At 38.2% G+C, this 20411-nt stretch overlaps 1 protein-coding gene across 1 annotated transcript in view; it reads right to left on the reverse strand.

Annotated features, from left to right (window-relative positions):
- Window positions 1–20411, reverse strand: part of LOC118120613 (gamma-aminobutyric acid receptor subunit gamma-3) — a 36518-nt gene that overhangs the window by 12104 nt on the left and 4003 nt on the right. Inside the window, exons 2-4 of the mRNA XM_047342768.1 lie at window positions 13528–13748; window positions 7297–7379; window positions 2346–2483 (exon numbers count right to left, since the gene is read on the reverse strand). Coding sequence (XP_047198724.1) covers window positions 2346–2483; window positions 7297–7379; window positions 13528–13748 — 442 coding nt within the window. The remainder of the gene's footprint in view (window positions 1–2345; window positions 2484–7296; window positions 7380–13527; window positions 13749–20411) is intronic.

The following is a 20411-nucleotide window of genomic DNA, read 5'->3' on the forward strand; positions in this document are numbered from 1 at the left end:
CTTTCTTGTTGTTCTGGGTTTGTACCCTCATGGTTGAATGCACTTATTGTAAGTCGCTTTGGATAAAAGCGTCAGCTAAATGTAATGTAATGTAATTTAGCTTTTTACATGGCAATCAAACGATTGCCATGTAAAATGCACATTAATTGTCCATAGAAATTATTAACTATACGGACCCTTAATATAGTATAATTTAATAATTATATGAATAACCTTTGATTAAACACATAATCAAAACAAGCAAAATAAACATGATTTAAAATAAATGATAAAAATCAAACAGTGTAATGCAACACTCAGATACGACACAGCCACAAATACACATGTAAACTAAATCACATTAGAGAAAGTGAAGTGATTACAGATAATCACAAGTTTGTTGTAAGCCATGTCTAAGAGTGAAGTGCCAAGTGAATATTTAAAGGTTAAACAATTACCAATGCTTCTCAAGTCAACAGGTGAATGATTCCAATGATTGGTGGAGCTGACTGAGATGAGTGTTTGCCCAAACTTGATGTGGCTGTACTGCACAACACCGCCCCCTCTGGTGATTTCCCTTGTTGCCCGACCACTACTGTCCATTATAAACTGACCCAGTGGGGGAGGTGCAGGCCATGTAAAACCTTGAAGATGAGCCTAGGATCATTTCAAACTAATAATTAATTAAATAGATTTTTTTGTTTTTAACATCTGCCTGTAAAGGGGCTCAGTTGGTAGAGGAATCATCGTGCTTGCTTTTGACCAGCTCGTGAAACAATATGTGAGAGAAGATCATAGCTTGTATGAAAAGTTTGGTTGCCTATGTCATTTTTTTCCTTGTGTGTCTGAAGTTAGTGAGGTTTACTTTGATAGTATTGGTCACCTTTCTAACATGCTTTTGAAATGATAGATTTGAATGTAGAATGATTCCAATATATTTAAAATCCAGCGCCCCTTTAACTTTTCTCCTTTAACAAAGACATCAAGTTTGTGAGTGTCTGGATTTTCGTAAAAAACTTGTGGCTTGTTGCTATTTATATCTATGGATCTATAACTGTTTCATTATAAACATGTTTGATATATATTTTATTAGCCAATCAGCTATATATAGGAGAACCTTTTACATACCAACAGTTATGTTTCTGATGTGCATAATATAAAAAATCGACATGTTTCACTGAGTACTTTAAAAGCACGATGGTCACAAAATCTAACCCATTTTTTGATAGTCTGTTATTTTTTCAGCAGTAAATATTATTACATTTTGTAGTTACCTCTATAGTATATACTCTACTTTCCACCATTCCCCGCTGCTGAAGCATAGGATAGCTGTGAAGTAGTATCGAACTGCTTGTCATGTTACCACGCAGAATCAACCACGACTAAAACGTAAATTCTGTCCGACAGCTGAAATATGACAACTTGTCATTCATACCATAAAGGTAATTTCTTAGCAAGCTGCTGGAAGTGAGCAGGATGAATTAGCCTTAATAAGGACAACTACGGCAGCTGTGACTCAGGAGGTAGAGTGGGTCATCCAATAATCGCAAGGTTGGTGGATCGATTCCTAGCTCCTCCAGTCTGCATGTTGAAGTGTCCTTGGGCAATACACTGAACCCTAATTGTCCCTGATGACAGTGTGAGAATGGGATGTGTGAATGTTGGAAAATATGCTTTGTGTGAAAGGGTGAATGTGATCTTGTGACGTATGAGCACACAAGATCAGTCCTTTTACCAGTTTATTCAGCCTGCTGAGGACGGTTATTATGTACAGTCCCCAAAAAAGTAACTGGTCTAAAGAAAGTGAAGTGATTTTAAAAGGAATTCAGTGCAGCATTGCAACCACTATGTCCTATGGTCGTCTTCCTTCAACTAGTGACTACATAAATGTCCGGACTTTCTCCGGAGTCTGCATTTCACACATGAACAATGCTGCAGGACATTCTCCCGTCAGACTTGTTCACAACAACACAAATCACTGGAGTGTTCAATGTGGCACCGCTTTTCATCCTGAGATATTTTTATTGTTTTAGTTTTTTCATTTTTGCGTCTGCTGCGTGTTGGAAATGTCATCAACACACCCACTTGCTCGCAGTGAATCATCGGGAGGATCTCCTGCTGTGTTCTCACATTAGTTAATTTGGACATTATCTGGAGTATTTATTAGGAGGATGGCAGAAGAAACTCTAGAGAAAGTCCGGAGCCTCTCACAGGGACATTTGCGTTCTCGCATACAGCTCCTCCAAATAATAAGGGATTATTTGGAGTTCTGTGCATGACTGAAAGCATCTTGTGAAAGTCTCTGCAAGCCACAGCCTCATCACATTTGCATTTATTAAACCTGGGAAAGTAACAGTGCCTCTTACCTGCTGTAGTCTTTATTATGTCTGTAGTGTTTCTCAGGCCCATAAAATCAAACTGGTAGAGACGCCAGTATTTTTGGTCGGACGCCTCCACAGAGTTCTTCCTCCACTTGTAAATCATCTCATCTCGTGGGTATCCATCTGCAATTACACAGAGCATGTGTGTGACCCTAGGTGCTACGTGGCGCATCCTCATGATGGATACCCTGTGCAGACAGACCTAGGGCCACCCAGAGCAACATTTGTCTTGTGCCGGAGGCTGGTTAATGAAAAGACAGTCTGGAACGAAGACAGAGGCAGAAGGAATGTAGATTAAATGAAAGTTTTGGTTCAATAAGGTACTGAATCCATCTTGATGTTGTGCCTGACCTTCACATGATGTGCACCAAGCCTAGGAGTGCTTTTACAATCGATCAAGTGAGGTTAGTGATGGGTTAATGATTCCATCTTTGGTGTCGCACTAGCCTGAATCCTTCCCGTCTTAAACAGACATATAATCGTTTTAAGAAGAAAAGGTAACAATATTATGATCGTACCTGATGGCACTTCGATGTAATAGGCTTTCAATTAGGAAAAACATGAACTGTGAGAGAGAATGTTGCCCTAAATAGTAATTATTTTCAAATCTGCTTTACGAATCAATTACAATAACATTTACCACTGTTCTTATTTGCTATTAATTATGTCGTCACAGATTCACTTCTGAATTCAAAATTTGCAGAAAATAATAGTTTATTGTTAAATAGCTCTTGAATAGACAGAACAGGCCAAGTTCCGGCGAAGCATCATACAGGGTACAAGACCATGACACACAGCAGATATTAAATATTAAAATCGGAACAGAAAATGTTTATTCATCGTCGACATATTTGGTTGCAGGAACTTCAGCACGGGAATTTCTAAAGAATTTCTGTAGCCATCTAGAGTTGTTTCTTTTCCCTGCACTACTGCTGGTAGTTTGTGCCTCTTCTCAACTACTATAAATTCAAGGTCTTTTAAGTTTGCACGATTCCTTGTCAAGCTCTCCAAAGGTTTTCAACAGGTCAACCCTCACCTCAAACACAGTTTTCCTCATAATTTTGGAAATTCTCTGATTCCATCATTTCTTTCATTCACTGAAAAGCTTCTTCTTTGTTCGGCTTATTGGCGGCTGGCAACCAACGTCAAGGTGCATTACCTCCATCTACTGCTGTACTTCTCTTTCCCTCATGGGGGACATATACATATTACTGAAAGCCAGTAGCTAAACAAACTAATGCACTATACTTGCAAAGATTTCTATTCTGGTTCCATCTGTCCTTAGAATGTTATCCCAGAAACCAGCTGAAACACAACTCGAGATTTCTCCAGGTCACTTTGAAGCTCTTTTTATGTCCTGCGTATTTCTACAATCCACACCAGCCTTCAGACGTCTCGCATTGAGTTTCTTCTTAGAAATATCTTGACAACATAACAAAGTCTTCGGCGACTGCCTTGTTATCTTTTTTGATAAAAATTTCCTGTGCGCTCAGGCAGCTCTCTCCTCTTTGGCATTGAGAGAAAGAAACTGAAAAAAAATTGGCCCCTTTTTATGCAGTAAAACCTTCATCCATTAGTTAACTTATTTATACATCTTTTGAAGAACTAATTTAATTTCATCCAGAGTAACCATTATTATCTGGAACACATTTTATGTCTGTCATTTATATAAGAGAGTATTTTTTTCAGTAACGTAACCTGAGGAAACCAATCTGATTTTCTACTTTATACAACATATTTTTTCACATATGAAGTCACAACGTGAAAAACCATAAAATAGAATTTGATATATAAAGGGTTAGTCTTTTTTACTAAAATCTTTCTTATTTGTGTGTCCCTGGGCAGTGTTTCAGTACCAAGCCTCTGTGAGGATCTTAACACAAAGAGGGATGTTAGTATTAAATAATTATTTGGAAGATAATTACATGAGTCAAACCAGTTCCACTGTTTATAGGGACATCTGACTATTGATTTTTGAATTGGATCAGTCTCCTCAAAATGTTTCCATGTATTTTCTGAAATAGACAATTCAAATGTGTTGTCTTTATTGGTCAAGTCTGTTTTAACACAGCTACAGTAACTGCAAAATAATAATCTGCATGTTTGGTCAGTTTAGTATTTAAAAATAAAAATAGGCCAGTGTCTCAGTGTAGTGATTTCTGTGGAAATATCCAGTGTAAAAGGGATTATCACCACCGTGCAAGAGAAAGATTAATTTACAACTGCGGTAATGAAAAGGTCTTATTGTCCAAAAATATTTAATACTAGGATTCAGCAGCCTTCTATTACTGAGTGTTTTGATGTTCCACATTAAAATGTACTGATGGAGATGTGACTCTAACAGGGAAGCACTAGGGCAAATATAAAAAATAGACCGTATAATGACAGTAAGTTCAGTTGGAGTGGAAATATTTCATGAATTTAGAAACATTTCATATTTTCACACAATCACATATAATGCAAACATGTAGCTGTGACCAAAGTAACCAAGTGCAATGAAATGGTTTGTAAACTACTGTTAAGCTTAAGTAATTCGTCATTTTGTGACTGCAACAACTTATCCAGTTTTTTGATTAACACGTTAGCAAACAAGTGCCTATTCAAACATCCAGCGGAAGCGGGGCAATGTTAGCAATTTTTATAATTATTTATCTATCATGACAACATAAATGTCACTTTATTTTAGCTCTGCTCCAGTCTACAAAGACAAATATCTGATTGTCAGATGGAATATAGTTTCGGTTATTAGAATATTTTTCAGCAGCTGGTTGCTGTGGCTGGAAGAAGGTTAAATCATAGAGTAAATTTATGGTTCATAAAGCAAACAATTAGCTTAAAAAAGATAATAAAATGCTCCATAGGGCTGGAGGAACCATAGTTTAGTGATAATTATCCAAAATAAAAAAAATAACAAAATCCAGCTGTGAAACTTTTTGTCAAGAAATTTGATTAAACACATTAAGGGAGCCAGTCATATTTTCTGAACCTTAAACTTCTTAATAATGAGAAGAGTAATATTTAAAATTGCCCGAAGAAAGTCTTTCACAGACATATCAGAATTTGCTGATATGCACCTATATGAAACATTCTTTTTATTGCTAAACATTTAGTAAACAATGCAGAAAAGATGTGCATTTCTGTTTACAATTTTTAAAATACATTTACTTTCTTGATTCAAGTTTTATTTATTTGGTTGTAATTGTGTTTTTAGTAATTTATTATACATTTCATGATTAAAACACATTTTGGGAATAAATGGCAAATTTGTTTCAATGTGTATAATGATGTATCGGTTTCCGTAGTTTTTTTTTAACTACATAATACCTGCATCGTTCCAACAAATACATATTGGTCGTGTTCTATTAATTTGACTATTGCATCTTTTCAGACATGACTTCCGGGTAAAATCTGGGGAATTAGCTACAGAGTTTTCCTGTCACACATGCACAACACAGCAGGAGGTTCTCTGCTTAGACGCGTTCACAACAGTCACAAAACCTCTGTATTATTCAGGCGAGTGGTGGAGCAGCCTGGTGCAACAGACAGAGGCAGGATTATACGTATTAACTCCACTGCAGAGATCACGTGATCATGTTTACAGCACCACAACACCATTGTCAGCTCTTATGGCCTCAAACTCTCTACACATCTACTTCGGTGTCTTCTATGTGTGTGACAACGCCTTTTCACCCGGAGATATTTGTTTTCTCTTTTTTTTTGCATCTGACGTGTGTTAGAAGTGTAGTGAACCCCAGTGCGTGTCTGAAAGCACCTTTAGTAAACAACCTGATAACTGCGCTCTCTTTATGTCTGTTTATTTATGCTGCATATTTGGATTGCACTCAGTTGATCATTCCAATTCCCCAGAGACATGATGGATTTGTAATGGTAAAAAAAGGTTGTAATGTCCCCTCAGATGAAGCCAAGCAGTGATCTTGATACTTTAGATCCACTGCAGATAACATGTCACTCGTGCAGCATGATTCATTTAGTGCTAGATACAGGACATTTAAAGTTAAGTAGATGAACGACATTCACTCTGTAGAGCTGTTATGAAACGAGCTAGCTTGAGTCAAAGGTTAGTCCACAGTACTTGGGGTCAAGTTGTGTTTTACTTATAATATGATAATATAGTATATGTAATAGATTTGAATGGAATTTGTACTTCAGTGCACCCGCAGTATTCTTCAGTTTATTGTACTTGTGTGGAAACAGGAGCTGAATCAGATTGGTCAAATGTTGCCATAGCTACCTGCAAACCAGCCTCATTATGAGAGGCAACAGATACAACAGGCTGCTGGCTTGTAAATGAACACGTTTTGGGACAGGTTTTGGTGAATGAGCAGTAGCCATGGTGCATGTTACATGGATCTCTAATGACAAGGCAGCAGGACAGCACAGTCATCAGTGTTAACGTGTTTTTTTCCCCCAGACGAGCTGATGCATCTGTACTGCTGAGGCTTCCTGAGACACTTTGGAGTTCACTTTTAATGAAGGGGTCGACTCAAAATTAAAGCCCTGCTTCTTGGCAATAAATAATTACATAATCAGGGAATACAAGAAAACAAAGGAATGCCACATAAAACAGCTTGAAATGTTCTAATAGGAAGTTATAGAAATAGATGGTGTTTCTGTTTGAGAAAATGGGCCCCTGAACACAGGCATGTAAAAGGCTCCTGATCCCTCCCCCTCAAGCTGATTTCAGACAGGTGAGGGGTGACCCAGCAGGCAGAGGCAGGATGTAACGTACTCATTCGGCTGCAGAGATCACATGATTTTTGTTTACAGCACATCGAAAACAGCGTCGGCTTTTATCACCGCAAACTCTTCGTCTGTGTCTTCAACGTGCTTGGCACTGCTTTTTCACACGGAGATATTTCTATTATTTTATTAAAAGCAGCTATAGAGATCAATGTGTTGTGGAAGGTGTACTTACAGCTGGAGAAGATGAGAGGGCAGGAGTGCTCGTCCATGGGGAAGTTGTGCAGCTGAAGCTGGCATTCTGCGTTTATTGTCAGTCTGCAAAGAAAAGAGTGAATGTTTACTGTTTTGCTACAGTAGTAAACCACATGGGTAAATACAATTTTATTTTATTTACTGGCAACGTATCTTATATCATTTTTATTATTATAATACAACATTAACATGTGAGTGAATACATTGGTGCATATTGGTTTTTAAGTTGTCCCTCAGCCTCTAGAGTAGTAACGATTATTACAAAAGTCTCGACCAGTTAACAGTTGCCACCCCTCTGCGGTTTAGGGATTTGATGAGAATAATCCGTTAGTGTGAGACTGAGCTGTGAGATTGAAACATCTCTAAATCACGAGCTTCAGAACACATGGACTGGAGCTGGGAAAAATCTGCCCTTTACAGCCTCATTCAGTTTCTACATAAATTGCCAATCAAGTTCAATTGTAGTTAACAAAGACCTTTTAAACCGTTTTTAAAAATAACCACCAGTGCTCATTGGTAGCTGTGGCTCAGGAGCTCGAGTGGGTCGCCCCCAACAACCAGAAGGTTAGTGGTTTGACCTCAGACCCGGTCACCCCCATTCAGGGCTTTGATTGGTCATTACAACTAGAACAGCGCTATATAAATACAGACCCCAATTTTTTTCTAATTTAAGTTTTTCAGGTTTAGATATAATCTATCATGTATATTATAAGTAAATTTTAGATTAAATACACATACACATTTCATTAATACATCAGTCGCTCGATAGCAAATTAAAGGTTGTGAGTCCATGTTTTGTTTGGATTTTGTAGATGTGCACATGGGGACACATTTATCAGTAGGTAATAAAGTAAATATCGCAAATGCAACATCATTGCATTCTTGTTAACATGCTGTGTGCTTAATGTAAGACCATTAAATGAGAGCTATTATCTACGAGAGAAATAACCTGAATTGGAAACATAAAGATGTATTCTGATGACTTTTATCGGCCTCCTCAGGAAACCTAGGCCCTGCAGACCTTTGACAGCTTCCATTGGCCAATAACTTACAAAACTCAAGAAACACACATTTCTAGATGTGATGAGTAGCTGTGTTCACTCTCTGGACAAGTATTGAGAAACATTGGTGTGGTGTGAAGACGGACACAGTTTGACATTGTATATCTTCCCACTGTTCTGGTGCCATGTGTAGCTTCATGATAAAGTATTGACAAGCTTACACACACACTTCTTAGGAAACAGCCAATTGCAATTATCACATGTAGGTTCTGTGTAAATCTGTCTGTGGTGTAGCTACAGGCCAGCTGTCCCTTAAGACAACACAAACCTGCGGATATAATTTTGAAGCCAATTTGTGGTTGGTGTTCAATTATAAACTGGTTGAAGCAAACAAATAGTGATTCTCAGCTCAAAAAGAAAGAGGCAACAAGAAATGTGCTTGACCTCTTTAACATGATGAAGTATTTTCACACATCAGCCTGAATTAACAGAGCCTGAAGATAAGGTTGTTTCAGTACACCAGGAATCTGTGTTCCCCTGAAAATAGCGTTTAAATCATCTGACTGAGAAACAAGCGAAGTCTGCTTTCTGTTAAAGTTTGGGCTGCAATTGTAGTCATGCTTGCGTAATCTACATTTCTATTATTTCCAGAAATCTTTGTCTGCCTGTGGAACGCATATCTGAACAACCATTCATAATATTGGCTTCACATTGGCATGTGTATGGTTAATGGCCCAATTAAGACAGGCAATCAGTCAATATTGATCAACTTTGTTTAATATAAATAATAAAATAAAAAATAAAAGCTTAACTAAATCATTCAAACTTGAATATGAACCAAACACGTGAGCAGTAATAACATTAATTCAGTTTCATGTTATTAAAAACATTGACTATAAAATTGGTGCAAAAAAACAGAATCCAGTTGAACATGGACGTGCAACAGCTTCATTGCAGATAAACCAGGTTGGATGAACACAAAACTCTACACACAATGTCCAGCACACAAACTATAGAAGGTGACAGTGTATTCTAGACCTCCAGGGTATTACCAGAGGCCAAGAAAACAGCCCATTACAAACAGGCCTGGTTAAAAGGGGCACTGCACTAGGGGCGCAGCTCACTCATTTGCTTGGATAGGGGCGATCAGAACATGGATTAACTTTTAATGCAAAGCAAATAAATAAGTATTCTGTTTTGTTTGTCCAATCACATATATGCATGCATAGACGCCTATAAAATCCTTTCTCATATTATTAAAAAACAGTGTTTGGCAGTCTGAGAAGCCTTTCAATTCACAAATCTGTGTCTAACATTAGCATTGTAATTGTGAGGATGGTAGCCAGTCAATATTACATTCAGCTCAAAGCACCAGTCTAGCCTACTTGCAGCCTCTCAGAAGGTCTTCAGCCCCTTTTTAACAGGGTGTCTTCAAAGTAGCAAGGCTGCAGCTTCAGTCCACCTCACAATTGTGTATTAATAGCATGAACATGGATTCGAGGAGGCCTTATTCTTCTGCCTTTGTCAATGTGTGTGCAAAAGGAAGAGCCAGAAACGCAAGACGGACGTGGACGCTGTGACACTGTTTCTGGCCTTGTTTGGTTCAATGTAAACCAGCAAAGGCTTGAAACGGCAATTTAGTGGCATCTTTCTATAAAAAGGGTCTTTTGTCCACTATATAACAATTCCAAGAAAATGTGTATAATAAATATGTTAAGATAACATAAAAGACTAAAGCAGAGAAAGCACTTTAAAAGCCCCCTGCTCTGGTATGATGTGTAAATTTCATTACAGCGTGGAATTGGAACAATACCATGTGTATGGGAGAGGCATGGATATCGTGAAATGTCATCTCTGTTTACTCCAGCCAAGCCACTGCACAATTAATACTAAATGACATTTCACTGTCTTCCTCTCAAGCCATCGACGGATATTAGTGCTCAAAGTGTGCACGCTCCTGAATAGTCAACATCAATAGGACTGCATGAGAAAAGGATGTAGCTGGGGCTTTGTTTGAGACTCGACTAGCTCTCTATGAATTGTTACATTTCCCTCGGCCCAACACGATGCATCACAGATCGTGTAATCCTCCACATCTACAATACCTAACAGTAGCGATTAAGAATCTGGATTTTTTTTCATAATAATTTTTTCATGGAATAAGCGATAATAGTTGTAAAGGTTAAATATTGAACATCCCCCCCCCCTCCCACTCCACAAGTGGATGAGACGGTACCAAAAAAGGAAAATTACAAACAAAAAATACAAAAATACAAAATTATATTATATTTCTCTATCATGATTGGTCACTGGTGGCGGACTGCCCGTGGGGATCACCGGAGCATTTCCCATTGGCATGAGGGTGGTTTTGGTTTTGCAATGACCACTCAACTTCATCAGCAATGATATAACTAGCAGGAACGAGTTGATGGACCTCTTGGCACAGGCACAACTCTTAGCTTACCTGTTAACCTACCAAGTCGGCTGCTCTGCTGGAATGCAGTGGCGCAGCTAATGCCAGGTCTCTCTTTCTACAATTAGTTTGTCATGGATACTTTTTTACATTTGCTGGTCGATTACATTTTCTTAAATATATTTTGTTATCTGGTTGACTTTCTTGCCAGATGAACATAGTGGCCATAGTCGTCTACATCAAGAAATACAAAATTAATGGTCTTTAGGACTCCTAGTCTCTTGGTTTGTGGGAGGATGCCCAGGGATGGAGTCAAATTTCCAGCCTGAATTATAGTTTCTACCCGCCCCTGTTGTGTATATTTACTCTTGTCAAGATGCAGGCAACTCATTAAACCTCTCTTCAGGTGTATATGAGAAGGAGGTTGAGTAGACCTCTAGGCTGTGAGAATCATAGGCAAATACTGTATGTTGGCAAAGACTGAAGCATCTTTCTGGGATTTAGAGATATATGGAAGAATATTCTTGGGTGAGAAGCCAAGGAAAACAAAGAGTGATGATGGATTAATGAATGTTTTAGGAATATAGTCAAAAATGAACTTCCTGAAAGTGCATAACTTCGCTGGCCGAGACGTCTCACACAAGCACATTAAAGGAAAACCCAAATGCTAAAGCCACAACACAACTACAAAAGCGACTCACAGAAACCCAACCACAGTTGAAGTAAGTGACAATGCAACAAGCAAAATAACTTACTGCGGTCATGTTAGTAATCATCGGTGAAAACGTGGAGAAGCAAGCCGCTGCTTATAATGAATTTGTCTATACCATGTGTTAAGGTACAGGTGGAGCAGCCAAAAAGGAGGGAAAAAAAAGTTTTTACGAAATCTTTTTGGGTGCAACAAGCACCTCTACCGTAACACCTCAAATAGACAGGGATCACATTTCAAGCGGCAGCTGGCTTGTCCGGGTTTTCAGAAAATGTCGTCCCACTGTCAACATCCGTTGTTACTCACTTCCATTGTTTTTGTGTTTCCGTTGTGTGGCTTTTCTATTTGTGTTGTCACTTTTTCATTCATGCTTTCTGTAAATGCGCTTGTGTGAGACGTCTTGGTCACTGTACATAATGTTGAAACTCAGTGTAGATCAGACTACCACTGCTGTCTTACCTATAGGTTCTCAGATGGTGTGACGTTTTTGATAAGGTCATAATGCTGTAAATCAGTGCCTTAATTGTGATCTTGTATATAATCCAGTAAATTATCTAGAGTTTTAGGAGGAAGTTTTGGGGAAGGTTCATTTTAGGGACAACTGAGAGAGGAAGTAAAACTTTTCCTTGACAGATATTTGAATGCTGGAATACCTTTTGTGCCACATCCCATAGGTACTGTCATTCCTGTATTAACATTCAAATGTTACGACAATGCCAAAAAGATGCTTATTAGTGAAAGAGCACTTTATATTAATGTGGAGTGCTACAATTACAAAGAGTGCTTTGGGGCACAAGGGTGGCTGCCTTAGTAAATTGGTGCTGGAAATTAACTGCAGTTTGCGCTGCAATTGCTAATAACAGGGGCTAATTGCTTTGTGGTGTTCTTTTTGGGGAAAGTTAGCATCGCAAATTGTTTCACATGAAGGTCTTAGTGATAGAGGCTGCTTGAATTTGTGACAATGTTAACAAATTGGTTTATTGATAAACATTATTGGTTCCAAACAGGTCATATAAATTGTCACACTGCACAGAAAATTGGGGATTTGTGAATGGCATTACAGGAACAATGTTAAGAAATGCTAATGATGATTTCAGATAACACACTATGTAATAACCCATAAATTAGACTGAATGTATAAATAGCGATTTTTTTTCTTTTTTTTCTTCCTCAAACTACATGTTAATTGAGTCATTTTCCGGTTTAAATGATCCAATTTAAAAAGGTAATTATTTCCATTCTCAGTATTCTCTCATTCTATAATAGCCCCTAGCTCTACAACTATGTCTAAGCAACTCATTTGGATAATGTCGACTATCTTGACTCAACAGGTGAATAAACACTGCGTATGCCCCAAAATGGTGCCTGCTGGCTTTCCAACACGTAATCCTCTGTTTAGACAATCTGATTCTGCAGTGAGTAACACAAGGGTCATATAAAAGGGTGTTGATGGAAAAGTCAGGTGAGAGACGTCTAGTAATTAAATAATATTTGATTAGGTTGTCAGCCAGTTTCAGCTATTGTATCTGTGAAATGCCCATCAGAGGCACATTAATAACTTGTGCGATCAATCATTTTGTGGAGTGTTTCAATATGATCACTTTCCATTATTGATTAATCAAAAATAATCAGATTAATCTATTAATAGTTTTTTCTATAAACAATAAGATCAGGTTGCAATTTCCCAGGGAGATCTGGATGGTTGAAAACATTTGGCATTTTGTCTTGAAATATTACAGAAACATTTAAGATGCTTATATGCATCACATAAATGTTGCAGCTCTACAATAAACTTAATCACCTATATTTGATGACACTGTTTGAAACGTCACTGTTGACATGGCAAGGTTCAGGTACATGTAATTAACTAGTATATGGGTGCAACAAATGTGCACAGCCGCAGATAACAGTGCTAATTATTTTGCTGGTATTTTCACTGGCAGACTGCCGGAGCACACAGAAGAACTGGTAATAAAACATCCTGTATAATTAAGGACGAAAACTCTAAATGTGTGTATATACATTTTAATCCTCGTCCCTAAATGGTAAAAGCCTTAGCTCGATTTATCTCTTAATATGTGTGTTTACCTTAAGGTGTAAAGTATTTTCCCATCATTCCATATTCTGAGCAGCTGGTTAGGCATCGTAATCCAGTGGGAATCCGCATTCTTGGAGTTCCTGAAGATGGTGTCTGGCAGCCAAATAAGTCCGACCATATTGCTGTTTAGAGTCAGTATCTTCATCGTGCTGTTGTATCTGAGACGGCTGTCAATCCACGTCTGGGCAAAGATGATGTCGATTTGGTATTCCTAAAATAAGAGAACCACAAGTCATGGAAGTGGATAAATGTGCAGTGTCACTTGGTTTCGTTTCATTTCCAAAACATCATAATAATTCAGTTCTGTATTCTCAGCAAGAGACAGACAAAAAGGGAACAAATTCACCTGCTACTCAATAGAATCGATTTTCCTTTTAAATGAGCGTGAGTAGAAGCATTATGTGTTTCAGCAGCACATCTCTGTGTGCCATCTATCATTCATCACTTTCACCAGCGGCACCATCTATCATTTTACATGTTCACTGGGCCATATGTGGAGCACAGACCTCACCTGGCATCTCTCACTGATCTGCCTAACTCACCATTGTGCTGACCACAAACTCCCAGGATGCAGTGCATGTGTTTTCAGCAATAACTGCACAACAGCAGCAACTCTATTTTGTTGAAAAAACATAATCTATTAGATCTGAAGTGATGATGATGGTGGTGCGGCTTGTTTTCTTTCTGTTATGCTGCATGAGAATTGGCTCCTGAATCCCTTTGTCCAAGATCTATTAAATCATCAGTAAACAATTAGACTTGGTCCACAGCCATGTTAGTGGCCTTACCATTTAATGTTCACGATGTCAGTTTGGTGTGTAAAAAGGAAACCTGCTAGCAAACTGATGCATATTCACACACCTGGCTGTAGAACATGATCATGCATTTGAAGTTGTTTTTTTGGTGACAAACATTAGTTAATTATTCACTCTTTGATTTCTGTGTTTGTTCTCTACCAGCCCCTTATGGAAATATCACATTCTTGAGATTCTTCTTTGTTGTTGTCTAACTGTTGTCTAATTTTTACTTCTTTTAGTCTCCATGTGATCATTTCATGTTACTTTCTTTACTATGCAAGATCTGTTTTCAACCTGTTGTTAGAACTGGATTACATCTATAATGAGTATGTATACAGAATTTTTCATTCAGATCAGAATGAAACGATCCACTAGATTGTTTTTGCAGTGCTCAGTGTCTTTTCTCAATCGTAAACTGAATACAAACATTTTCCTCTATCATGTTGAGGCTGTGTTGCTCAGATCATGTAATGTTAACATGACAAAGGTACTCAGCTGAGATATAACCATCAGATGTCTTCGGAGCTGTTACTTGTGGTGATTTAACACCTTAAAGTGTGAAAAACACAGAAGTCACAGTTGGTCACACCATTTCCTATGAGTAAATGTACACTGTCAACATACAAAACCTCCAGGTATTTCTTCCTCCCTACAGTGATGGTGGAGGGCAGTGTGTAGTCTTACTGAACCCCCGGCCTGTCAGTTACAGTAGCTGCTTGTGTGAAATTAGTCAAAAATGATTATCCTGTTGAGGACAGTAAACTTTATCATAGATTAGAGGGAAAACATCAGCAGTAAATTACTCTGCAAAACCTGTGTAAAAGGTTTGGATTGAAAGAATCACTGGCAATCTATATACAATTTCATCAGATGAACCACTACAGTATTGTGTATAAGAAGATATGTGATTGCTTAGCTAGTTACTGTATAAAGATGGTTATATAAACAGCTATTTAAAAATTATGTGGATAAGACTGATGGATCCCAGTTTATGCCTCATTTTTCTGACTATGCCGACACTAGGTGATTTTCAGCCTGATTTGCCATTCGCAGACGGGTTTTGCTAATCGCCGACAAAAACCCCAGATTGGTGCTTGATCGGCAGTTTGCTGTGTGTGAACTCTTCACTGACGCTGTTGGAGACACTTTTTGATTAGTACCTGTCAAGTCTGACTTCCAACCTCCTGGAAGTTGGAATTGGTGACAACTCCAGCCAATTCCAGCCAATCAGAGCGCAGCATGGGGGTGAAGGTGGTGAGGGTACACGTGTTTTTTGCACATGCCTGGAAACGGGAATTGCATTGAAATCAAGTAATAACCATGCATGTGTTGGACAGAGTAACACAGACTCAGTGCAGTTTATATTAACTGCATCGGCCTCGGGTCCGGTTCAGACGGAAAAAACTGAATGCCTGTCAAGTTCAGGTCGGTAGTTTGGCTTGGACAAAATTATTCGGCCAGAGCTGTATGGAGCTGCTCTCTATTCATTCTTTCACAGGTTGACACAGAAGAGCAGATTGATCATTCAGATTCACGTGTCTCTTCTTGCTTGTGTTTTTGCGATTTGAAGTAGTTTGGGGTCCAGTCTGAGGTTTCTCCTGGTGAGAGATGCAGTGTGTGACCTCCTCTGTCGCCAGTCAGTCGTGTAGTGTGAACTCAAACGACTCCAAGACTCCTGATCACACATCATGAAGTTGTGCGGTGTGAACTGTGCAGCTATCTGTCAAATTTGAAAGTTGTGTAGTGTGATCTCGGCTTTAGTGGGGCCACACACTCGCACAAACAAAGCCAAAAATTCTCCTCGGCAACAGTTGGGCTTTAGAGGCATCTTTGGTGACAATATATAAACAGAAAAATATGTAATATAATGAAAATATTAAGTGCGTCCTGCAACTTTCATAATGCTGCCACTACCTAAATTACATTTGACCTTCTACCCAGTCTCTGCACCAGTTTGAATAGCTCACTAATAAGAATGACGTCTATAATCAAGAGAGCCACTAGGTGCTCATGACCTGTAATTGTTTGGCACTCAGCTGATTTTAATAAAGGAGAAGAACCTGAACAATTTTGTTAGATTTAATGACCAGAGGAGGAAAAGTGCTGCAAATCAAATAAACGAGTGTAAAGCGCTGGGAGAATCACATTAGGAAATGGTGAGTTACAGATAACACACCTGAATTTCCAGCTTAGTAAAGTCTTCTATAATTCCACGTGAGTGTGTACGTTAAAATGTGCCGAAAGAGTATTGATCCCCCCCCCCCCGCCCTCCCTGCAGCTGCTTTGAGCCCTTACAGGAGGCATCGCTGTGAAGAAAATGGGTCTTTCACTGCAAAACCTCAGAGGAGCTGCTATATTAAGGCTGCTGAGTTAGAGGTACTGTATATACTTGCAGTCAAATCAAAGCTACTGCTGCACACTGAAAATGGACCCTACATGATGAATTTATTCAAACTGGAGTGCGGATCAGTTTTACCCCAGGGAAATGGGAAGCTCGTGTTTTGGAATAAAGAGGTACACACTGTATAGCCAAAAGTATTTCTGTCCTATAGCTGTATTTATGGTCTTAAGGCTGTTCCTTCAGGGCCTGTGACTGGGGTTAACTAATATTTACTGAATAAATAATAGTAACTTTTACATGAGTCTGTTAGTTAGTTTGGAGTCTAACATTTGAGGAATTTATTATTTTCTTTTTACTAAAATTTGTTTGAATAAAATCAGCTGTCTATCAGTTAGTAAAGTTTATTCATATTTTATCAGTAAAGTTAAAGATGCAGAAAAATTATGAATTTTACTTAATGGAAGGTCTTTGGTTTTTATCACCGTTCACTAAATTAACACATGGTTTTTGCATTAACGACTTCCCAACATGTATTAACCATTGTTTTATAGCTCCTCCTTCTGTTAAGTATATTGTATTTGTCATGTTGCAATTCAACTTCAACACTGTTAAATGCAGTTGTACCTGCTGTTCTTTTGTCATTGTGATCTGTTGACCACACAACAAGGCATGACATTGAGTTTATTTTTAATAGAAAAACTACGGCAACAAAGTGGCATCTAATAATATTGAATAAATCTAAAGTGCTGTGATACAATTTAAAAGTTAAATTGAAATACGTATTGTATATGTGCTAATATATAAGTTAGAATAAGGACTGTTTAGTGAATCCAAATCAATTTCACCCTGATTATAAGTGACTCTAAATTAATTTATTGCTGATAATTGGTAAATCTAAATCCAATTCACCCATATAGTTAGTAAATATAAATTCATTTCACACAGATAAATGGTAAATATAAATTCATTTGACCTGGATAATTAATAATCTAATAGATAAATAAACGTTGCTTGGATAATTAGTAAATGTAAATATGTTTTCCTTTTGAAATTGATTGTGATTAAACTGGTTTAGATTAGTTAATTTATTCAATGTTTTTTTAATTAAATTTGTAGCATTTAAAATCCACTCAATTATATTACATGTCACTTTGTTGCCATAATATTTAAGCAACCCTTGATCACAATTTTTACAGTTTAGTTCCACTTAAGAAAAATCGTACTAATACAAAACACTGTTAGACAACGAGCGCAGTGCCTGTTCTAAAGCCTGCTGCGATGGACTGTTTCCTTGGGATGATGCTGGTTGCAGCTTTCCTTCTGAAACTCCACACGTCACCTATGATGAATCAAATTCTGTTTTTTGCACAGATTTTATAGTCAATGTTTTGTATAACATGAAACTCAATTTACTTTATTACTGTTAACATGTGTGTCTTATATACAAGTTCGAATGATTTACTCAAGTTATTTGTTTCATGTATTGCATGTCAGCTGTTTCAGAGATCTGTGAAGCACTCGACACAATGTTCTGTCTCAAGTTCACAACTTTTCAAAACAAAAGCTCTGTAATTCCACTCAATATAGAAATCATTGCAGCAACAAAATGAACAAGAGTTACACAATTGTGCTCCAATGAATTTTGCTGTCATGTCGGAAATCGGCACCAGTGAATGTCAGTCCAATATGGTGAAATAGAAATAAATACATTTTTCGAATGATCTGGCAGGGATTTTGACCTGAGGTTTAACCCAGGTGCCGACCACTGCTGTAGTTTATCAGAGGACATAGAAGAAGACATGTTCCACTTGGTCCACAGACTCCCCAGCCTGTCTTATTAAACATAAACAGAGAAGTTCTAATCTCCTTATCCGCTCCTTCTCCTACTTTCCTATTAGCATCCCCCACCGTCTCTGTCCTTGTTCACTGCTGTTCAGTGTAGAAATAACTCCTTTTTATTCAGACATGAAATAGTCACAACTTTAACATCTGAACATATAAGTAAAATAAACATGTTCCTACCTAAATGTGTGTGTATATTTAGGGCAGAGGGCTTACTTAATGTTCAAAAGTCCAGTTCTCTTCACTGCACTACTGTAAATTAGGACAAAGCATGCAGCTCCAGCTCTGCAGTGTGAGGCAGACACTTGCCGTAAAAGCCATACAGTCCATACTGTATCTGTCCTGTGCTTTGAGACATCTTGTCATGTTCCCTTGTCTGGGACCTTGTGTCCTCATTAGACCCAGTTTAAGGTCACTTGCAACAAAGAAAACTTCATCACCCACCTGCAGTGACCTGCTGCTTGTTGTCAAGTGCACAGATACAGTTAGAAGGAGGAATCTCTACTTTGATTCAATGTGCTGCAGTGCAACAACAGCCAGGGTTTCACATATGCACTTCCTATGTGGTGAACTTAAGCAATCGGTTCTGAGGTAACCAGTCCAATAAAGATCAGGGTCAATGGTTTTACATTTCTACATTTATTTCAATAACAATTCAGGTAACACAATAGGTAAAGATAAAACATTTTAGGTGCCTGTTGGAAATATTCGATGTATCTTCTGCTAAAAGGAACATAATACACTGTATCGTGGCCCTACATCCAATTATTTGTTAAATGCTGAATCTAATGCACTGTGAGAAACGTGAATTGTTCCTTTTTGTTGTTACTACATCCGGTATCTGCTTCAAATATTACCCCTTCTGAAAAGTTAAGGGCTTCGATCGTAGTAAGTAGAACAGTAGAAGTACAGGGTCGCTTATGTCTTGATGGGAATCCAAACCTTACATTACTCTTCAAATGAATTTAGGGACTGTCTGTCACAGCACTATAAAAGACAGAGGGAGCTCGTAGTGTGTTCACACTGGTATCATGAAAGTTGTGAGCACAGGTGTAACAGGAAATATCTATTTTGATCGTTCATTACATTCTGATTGAACGGCACTGGAAGCATATTAATATTCCACTGAGATCTGTTCTGTTTGTGGCGTTACCAAGAGCCTCATTACATGATCCTCCTGCTAGTGACTTCATTACCAAAGTCTTCCAGCCAGAAAAACTGAAAAAATAAAGAAATATGAATTAGATGCACCACTGCGGTTTATTGAGTGAAATACCCTTTGTGTTTTTGCTACCTGAGTCATCCAATAACTAAGTTGGACCAGCTGACTTACCCACTGAAGATAATAAAAAATATCATGCCCATCTCATTTCACAGCAGGTATGAGCCAAACAATTAGTGAGCTGCAAATTGCGGGGACATTGCAAATTAATATTGTGCTGGGAGCCAAAAGAAAGCCACAGTACCAGGGATGTTGCATTAGCCCCGCCAGCAGCTCACTTATGCAGTCTGAAATGAACTGGCATGAACACTGTATTTCTCTGGGTATCCGTTGGGTGATAGACTTTGAGTGAGTGGCTCTCTCCACAGATGACAATAGCATTGGGGATCCCACTGGCGTCGGCTTTTGTTTTGGAAGGAAAATCTGGATTACGCAAGGTTGCCTTTGACACTGCATGACCTCAGTGTAAAAATAGCTTCCGTATAATTGCAAAGATGCTGCCTTCTCCGACTTAACATAATGTTTGTTGCTTCTTCTGAATGAGTCACTCATGCTGTGGTTCATCATTAGTGAGTCTGTAGAAGAAAAAATGACAGACAAATGGATGGAAGGTAGTTGACAAAAAATAACGGATGCTCACAGCAAGCGTAAAGACTGATAACAGTCAAATAT

The sequence above is a fragment of the Hippoglossus stenolepis genome, chromosome 14 (assembly GCF_022539355.2).
Source record: "Hippoglossus stenolepis isolate QCI-W04-F060 chromosome 14, HSTE1.2, whole genome shotgun sequence".
NCBI lineage: Eukaryota > Metazoa > Chordata > Actinopteri > Pleuronectiformes > Pleuronectidae > Hippoglossus > Hippoglossus stenolepis.